This window comes from Meleagris gallopavo, chromosome 3 (assembly GCF_000146605.3).
Source record: "Meleagris gallopavo isolate NT-WF06-2002-E0010 breed Aviagen turkey brand Nicholas breeding stock chromosome 3, Turkey_5.1, whole genome shotgun sequence".
Taxonomy (NCBI): domain Eukaryota; kingdom Metazoa; phylum Chordata; class Aves; order Galliformes; family Phasianidae; genus Meleagris; species Meleagris gallopavo.
In genome coordinates, this window is record NC_015013.2 from 7,132,466 (window position 1) to 7,140,868 (window position 8,403).

General features: G+C 42.9%; 1 protein-coding gene across 20 annotated transcripts in view; it reads right to left on the bottom strand.

Moving 5' to 3' along the window:
* LOC104910094 overlaps nt 1-8,403 on the bottom strand; it is a 94,873-nt gene that overhangs the window by 80,143 nt on the left and 6,327 nt on the right. For 2 of the 20 annotated variants that reach the window (XM_031552732.1, XM_031552728.1), the window contains exon 2: nt 5,357-5,487. The exons of the other annotated variants lie outside the window; for them this stretch is intronic. In XM_031552732.1, coding sequence (XP_031408592.1) covers nt 5,357-5,406 — 50 coding nt within the window. In that variant the 5' untranslated portion in view covers nt 5,407-5,487. The remainder of the gene's footprint in view (nt 1-5,356; nt 5,488-8,403) is intronic. 20 annotated transcript variants of the gene reach the window in all.

Genomic DNA, 8,403 nt, shown 5'->3' on the forward strand with positions numbered 1-8,403 from the left:
AAATCCACCCCAATAGTTCCTCAGCGGGCAACAATGATTTCAGAGAACAGAGACACGCAAGACTGTAAGCTCTGGAGAAGCTGCTACCATTTTCTGGTAGCTACACAACTCCCTAAGGGGCCATGGCACTCCAGGACCTGCATACCCCAAAGGGGCTGGGAACATCTACAGAGACGTGACATATTTTGCTGTTTTCACTCTTTTTTGCACTGTTCCACCTCAGAGGCTGCTTTCAGAAGGCGAGGAATGGGGAATGATTTGAACAGACTTGCCTTATTAGCAAAAAGAATAAACTCCCCATGACAATTTCATCTTCTGAATTCACAACACAGAAATTCATCAATGTTTCTCAGAGGGACTGAATTTGTCTGGGAGGGATGCGCAGTGCAGCTTGCTGCTGAGGAGGTGGGGCAGGGATGGGGAGGGGTTCTGCAAGAAACAGAGGAGGCTTCGCTAGGCTTGGAGGACTTATTTGCCACCCAGAGGCCAACACTTTCAGATTTTTGCAGAGATTGATGTTTTCAACATGTAGAAACACTGTGAGGAAAAAATATTCTGCATGTGTTCAGCTTCCAAGATTTCACTATTTTACTTGCAGAACAGCCCCATTACTCTCTGCACTCATTCAGCAGGAAGTTTACTTTTGGGCAGAACAGGCCTGAAATGAAAAATCTCAATCCAGATTTCAATTGCTCCCAAAAGGCCAGTCCTCATGTGCCTGTGACTGCTGCACCACTAGGAGCCAGCTATGCATTAACACCTCTCTGGCACTGGGGCAAGTGCAGCTTCTGCAGGAAAGCCAATGCTATATCTTGAAGAACACCCTGCACAGCCTGGTAATGAAGGAAGACGGTATTAACATTCCAATCAAAACATCCAGGAGGAGAAAAAGGAGAACTGGTCCTTCCAGTGTCAACTCCAATTAGGGGAAAATAGAAGCCGCAGATGAGAAATAGGAAGCATCTGTATGTGAAAGCATGTTTAGCTTTGAAGCTGGTGTGGGAATATTGGCTTAGTCCTTACTTTCCCCAAGTGTTATGTCATCTCATGTGTAATGTTGACACTTACAAGGATTACTTATTAAATAATTCCTTTACAAACAACAGGGAATAATTCTGGCCTTTGATATAGACAGATTACGATCTCAGATGCTACTATTGAGATCTTATATTCATCTGAACAGGCTAAGCACATTAAGAATCAGGGAAGAAAAACACATGAATGCAAAATATGGAAAGTAAACCCAAGGACAGAAAAATCAAAAAAGCCATGCTGAGCCACAGTTTTTAGTACCTGGGGAAGGGAAATTACTAAGAGATTAAATCAGACCACATCAGTTTTCAATTTAGTAAGAACTGTGTTCTAATCCAATCTGGGCAGAAGGCCTTAATTCATTTTTTTTCTTCCTTGACTTTTTTTTTTAAAACAGCATCCTATTTTGAAACTGAAAAAGAAAAAAGTAAAATTTCTAAAAGGAAGGTTTAAGAATAGCCTGCAGATGTCTAATTAACCTGGCACTGCCCTCTGGTCAGCTCCCAGTTATACTCACTGGTGCTTCATCCAGGTTGTGGCTGGAGTCTGGCACAAAGCAGAGGCTCCCAGGCCAGCTCTGTAGAGGTTCAGCACTGCACATACGCTGCTCCTCCTAGTCCTGGAGCAGTCCAGCCCGTTTCAAATTGCACAGAGCTGGAGTTAATAAGCTTTGCTGGTGCCTGCACCAGCCCTCTGCAGAGCTGGCCTGGATACTGTTGCTCTGCTTTAGAGCCTGGAGTCCTGCTCAGTCCTGCTCTGCTTCATGGGGATGCTGGAGGACTCCTATAACATCTAACAGCAGGCTTGGAGATATTTTTGCCTGGACTCCTGAGTGGACAACGAACAGCACCTTTTTCCATTTTTAAACTATCCTTTCACCAGGACTTTCTTTCCCAACCACATCACTATGGGCATCCACTGTGACGTGGATGTGGGGGAGCAACTCCAAAAGCTGAACCGAAAAAGCAACAGGATTAATTTGTTTCTTCAAACTTCAAGTCCTTCTGTGCACTTAAAGCAAATGAGGTATTAAAGCTGTGAAAATGCATGCAAGCCCCTGCAGCAGCACTTCCTTGGTTCCTCGGGCAGCTTGAGAATGGTGAAGGCCTTTTCACCGTGCCCCATTGTCCCATATAGATGTTTGGCCTACAGCTCCAGCTAGCAGCACAGTATGGGGCTACCCAGGGCAATGAGTGACAAACAATTTAAAACTTTTCCATAGATCTGAAAAACAAAGAGGCCTTTTCTCTCTGCACTGAAAGGAGTCAAGAGCAGAGCCTCCATCACCAGAGCCCACTGCTTGGGCCTAATCAGAGCAATCCCACCGATGGCCTGACAACAAACCTGCTTCACCATCAGGGAAATCTCCTCACAAACCTTCCTTAAAACCTGTCACCAGAGGAAAAGCCATCCCCTGAACCCCACTGTCCTTCCTGGCTGGTCAGAGCATGCTTCTGCTTCTGCTTAGCATTCCTTCAGTCACAGCAATGCAACTAAGGCAAAATGGCCCACCACTGGCCTCTCCATGAGCTTGACGGAGAAGCTCATGCTTCTCATTGAAAGAAATGAAGCCAGAAGCACTTTTTTTATTTTTTATGCAGCAATTTGAAAAACAAAGCAAGGAGAACTTTTTCCAGCCTAGAGAGTGGCACAGAGAAGAGAATAAAGACTAAATGACTGAAAGCCTGCAGAACATTTTATAAAACAGTTATTTTTCCCCCAAACAATGGTACTCTGTCCCTGACATGAATCCAAAATGTCACAAGGCAGTTTGGCGAGGCCGCATGTGAATGCTGGGTATTGAGCTGCAGCAGCTGCAGGCGGACTTTGTGGTTAACCCTGTGAGACTTTCACTGCTACAGCTGGCTTCCATTCTGACAGTGTCCGAGCAGCCGCTCCTTCCCACTGCTGCTCAATAGAATCGCTGCCTTATTGGTTCCTGCGCTTCATATGCAAGCATCACAGCATCAGCTCAAAGGCAAAGACAGCAAGTTAGGTGATATCGCTGCACATGCCTCTGGGCCACTTTGAAGCCCTGCTTCCAGCATCAGACTGGGAGGTCTTCTGTCGTTTCCTTGCAAACCATAACACTGTAGTTGTGCGCTGACATGTTTAGTTCTCTGATTGTTCTACAACACAATACTTCCTTCCTAGAACTATCAGTGTAAGTGATGCTCTCAGTTCATGCAACACCAGAGTACATGACAGTAGAGTTCAGATAGTGAAAAGTAAATATTTTGCATATCAATTGTCATGCAGATTTCTGCAGTTCTTCAAGATTACTACATTACTCTCATAAAACATAAATTAGTCCTCCTCACAACCTGCCTTCCCCACTGAAAAAAAAAGTGAGGAAAGGCGTACAATTCTCAAGAAATACAAGCCTAATTCCACAGAAAAGAAGTTTCCACTATTTTTTCTTAATATTATTATTTAAAAAGTTATACTTTATGATCTGTGACTGATGACCAGCTTTAACCACATCTTTCCAAGGCAGTATTTTGAACAGAATTCTTGAGTGGTATCTTTAAACAAATTCAGAACTGCTCTAGTGTCTCTGAGTTAACCTCTCTCCATGCAACAAAAATGGAATTGGTTTTAAATTCTAATCAAAGTGATTTAGCCTACTGCATTAAGTTGCATGCTCTCCTATGCACCAGTGCAACTCCTTGCATACTGAATAGTCCCATTATGGAGCTGTAGGCAACTGCAAGGGCAAAATATTGGACCAGTGAGCTCCTGACCAGTGAACTCGACTTCAGTGCAAAGAAAAAAAAAAAGGAAAGCTGCAAGTCTTGCATCTCACCAGTAGATTTACACGCACATAGGGATTTACATATTTGATCATTTTATACATTTGCATCAACATAAGCCTGCAGCCAGGTTATCAGAGTGGAAGATTTATTGAGTACTACAGAAATGATTTAAAACTACCATCTTCCTTTAGAGTTCTGTTATTCTCATTTGTGACACTCATAGGAAATTCTTCTGGGGCTTTTCTTCAATTTGTTTTTATTTTACATATTTATTTGTTTTTAGAAAGCTTTCATACAGGGCTTTCTTAGAAGGATGGCTTCAGCCCTAACCATTGCATGCACAGCCACCCCATCTCAGCTTTATTACCTTGCTGATGCCACGTGCCCACCCCTCACTAAGCCCCCTGTATCACATCCTTTTTCCCTGCAGCCCAGCCTACAGGCAGCACAAATATGCAATGGATATCTGCAGAAGCAAGCCACTGGAAGATAGATATTAACTTAAAACACAAGGCCTTTCTGATATGGCCTCTCAAAACAAGCAAGTATTCATTAAAAGTTGCAGGCACCCCCATATTTTTCCATAGATTTTTTTTAAAGATGGAGGCTGAAAACAAAAGGCAAATTCCAGCACAGACAAGTTGCTTGTGAGTGTGCTCAGTATGGGATGGTGTGGCAGCCAAGAAAGCTCCTGCTTCTCTCCATCACCCCAGCCCTCTGCTCCACCTGACACTGTTTTAGCCTGGAGCATACCTAAGGGCTACAGCACAAGCTGCCCAGGAGGAGAACAGCAACATAAAGGCTTGGTCGCATCATTAGGCCACAATTTGTGCTAATCCCCCAAATTCTGCAGGAGAATGTGAACATCTAACATATGGCCTACCTTTGAAGAGGAGAACTCAGGGCAGGATTTAGACCACCTGTCATCCTTTTCCTTTATTTAATCCTTGCTCCAGTACTCAGACCCATTTTACACTAGGAAAAAAAAAAAAGCCATCCTTCCACAATTCTAACACAAGCCTCCTGACAGCAAGCAGGATTGTTTTAATAAGCCTTGGCAAAGTGTGTCCATTCTTAATCAGTAAAGGAGGAAAAAAAAATTATTAAAAAAAAAAATAGGGAAGAGGGGAAGAAGAACGAGAGAAAAGGCTGCAAACAAATAGCCAAAAAGTACATCATGATGTGACTGTAAACATGCATCTGCCCAAACCTGGAGCCCCAGTAGCAAGCAGTGTCTGGAGCTGTAGGAAATCCTGCCTTTTACAAGAGAAGGAGAATCTGACTATTTCCAGGCTGTAAGTCTCTCACAGCAACTTCTGAAGAGGAAGATGAATATTTACTCCAGCCCAAATCTGCTCTGATTAATTGCAGCCCAAGCACTCCTGCCCCTGCCGCAGTTGGCACGGCTCTCCTTCCTTCCCTTTTCAGCAGCAGCCTCCTATCATCCCATCCACCCCACAGGGTTGAGGTAGCCAGCATTAGTGTCACCTCCCCAAAACTCAGAGACAGCAAAGAAAACACCTGTAACCACCCAACAAGTTTACAGCTACTCATGATTCTCAGAGTACCTGAAAGTTATCATCCAAGGGAAGGTCTCAAGAATGACAAGGAAACACATGGTGGCTGGGCAGTACTGTTCCACTCAGATGTTGGCCTCAGCCCATTCCGTCCTCACAGGGCAGGGCTGTCTTAATAGCAGCTGAGGGAAAAATGGCATTTTGAGATCACATATCTTCAGATGTCTTACCCTGCATGTCTTGGCAAATATCAAGTTCGATGAGGCCACATGGCAACGTGAGAACAGAGTTCGAACACACCAAGGCTTTGGCCTTTTCTCTAGAACTGAAGCTGAAAAATGTCATTATAGTAAGAAAAAGGGGTTATGTCACTTGAGTAGCCAACAGCCTTGTATTACTGCTGTTCTTTCAGCTTAACCTACACTGTGGGAATGAGCCTCCTCCTTTATAAGTATAGAATATATTGCTATTTTGGCCAGCATAGCTTAGATCTGGATTTACACAATGCAAGGAAAACAGCAAGAACAACACCCAAAAGCTTTTGAAGTAGTCATCACTTCCCCAGGTCTAGGCAAAGACTTTTTGTTTTCATTTACTTTCTCAACACTGACTTGCCCCATGAAATCAATGGGGCAGCCCAACACAAGTCAAGTGCTCATAGGTCCAGAATTTTCAGCTGTGCAACAACAGAAGATGAAAACCAAACCAGAAGTTTGGTCACTGCTGAAGTGTGCTTTAAGTTCACAAGGAGATGGGTTGCATAATAGCAATATATGACCAACAAAATTACCCAAAAAAGTGCATGAATGAAGAATATGTTCCATACAAAAGTCTACAATCTTCAGACTGTTCAGGTGTCTGTGATATTAAAATAAATTTAACCTAGTATAATACTTTAAAAGAGCCTGAGTCTCATAACACAAGCTTCTCACACAGACTAACTTTGTCAACTGTAGGCTGCCCGCCTTTCTCTGCAGATTTACCTACAGTAAGCAATGAAGAGTGTTAGCATGGGATGGAACTTAGTCAAATCAGAAGACTTCTGCATTTCTGACTTTGCTCTTTAGAAATCATTTTGAAATGAGTTTTTAGTCACCATGGCATTTTAGCTGTTTTAATTCATGGAAAATGCAGTTTTACTCCATTCTGAAATTTCCCACATTTCATATGCTGTACATAGAATCAAGTTATGAAAATCTAAAACAGTCTAGATAAATTCTGTTGAAAGCATTTTATTCATTAAGTTTCAGGGAAAACATCTTGCCAAATCATGCAAGGATCATGACTGAAAAGCAAGTAGTTCATCAACAGTCCTAAAAGGGGAAGAAAATGAAGTTATTCAGTCTCACAATGCTGCAAAGGTCTTGCTTTATCCTCTCTTACTTAGCCTAAATTCACAAGTACAGCTCTAAAGCTGTACATAGCAAAACCAGTACTGGTAGATATGCATCCTTGCAACTTATTTATTTATTTTCATGTACTTTTTCCAGAAAGGTTTGCACATCCCATGCTACGAGCTCAGCAGCTGAAGAACTCTCCAGTCTGACTATTAGAAGGCAACACCAAACTTGGAAATCTTAATGTGAACAGCCATAAGTGTAAGCTTTAAGGGAAAGGTTCATGTTTGCTCTGTAGATGACAGGTGCCTGGCATCATAGAGTTGTGGCTGGTAGCCAAGCCAACATCAGCATAAGATAAATAAGCAGCAGTTAAGAAAAGCCAGAATTGCACTGAAATAAAGTTTTGCTATCAAAACAAAAGAAAAGAAAAATCAACAAGTCTTGATTTCAACAGATCTGGGCTTTCACAGGAAATTTTTCCCTGAGACTTGCTATAATATTTCTCTCGTACTTAAGCTTTCCAAAGTTTAGGAACAGTATGGCCAAGAAAAACACCTGCATGCATTGAAAGTCAACAAGGAAAAGTTTGCTTGCTTAATCAAAGCTTGAAATTCAGGAAAGGGCAAAAAATAACTGTTTCTTGCTACGTCAGATCAGATAAAGCACACATTTGCTTTCTGCCAGCAGTAACACATTTTCAGACATCTGACCATCATCAAGGGAAACCCCAGATCACTGCTGTTTTCTAAAGCATCGCTCACTTGGATTGAGTAGGTGAAAAACATTTGATTTCTTTGCAGGGTTGCCTGCCCACCGCTCCAGTTGCACACTCCCTGTACACAGGCTCTGCCAGTCCAGCCACCGATCCTACCCTGTTCTTGTTACTTATCCAAACCAGAAGCTCTTCCCCTGTACTCAGCTTTTTGCAGCAAAGGGACTTTGCTCATTAGGGTACCTTTAAAGGATCTCAGCTGCAGCACACCTTCCCAGCTCAGAAGCTACATCTAGCCACAATCATTCATCATGACTAACTGGTATTTAATTACTGAGGCGATGAGCAACAAAGCCAGGGAGACATCAGAACTGCCACCACATTCCTCCTACCATCTGTCTACTCTTTAAGAGTTCCGTCTCTCCTTAGGACAAGCATATCCTGCTACCTGTCCTCTGCCCTGTGCAGGGCTGATTTAACAAAAAACAGCAATGCTCAGCCTGAAATTCCATTTCTGCTTGGTCAGAGCCTCTCAGGGTCCTTTCCGTGAAGGTCACCAGGTTTATGGAGGTGGGCCAAACACCCAGCGTCCCTCTCTGACAACGACTGTGTGCTTCCCACTCATTGTCCTACTGCCATTGTCCTACTGCCATTGTCCTACTGCCATTGTCCTACTGCCATTGTCCTGTTTTTTGTTCTGCAGAACAGCCACAACAGCACTTTTCATCCCTGAAATAAACGGAGACCTCAAGCCAAACAAAAGCTATGGCCCTTATGTTTACCAGAGAAAAAGATCAATGGTCTTCAATGAAAGGACAGGAAGCTGATATTCTCACTGTAACTTGTTAGTAAAGCAGTGAATAGTGCTATGGAGGCTGACAAAGGCTCTTTTTTTCCTTCTTTTGCCTTCCCCTCTCCCCCCCTTTTTTTCGGAAGAATCTGATGGAGAGTTATCATCAGGCCACAAAATGAGGAACATCAGCAAGTTTATTCAATTATTTTGTTTGCTTTCAGAGTTGAAAAAAATCTCAAAGTGCACACAGAAA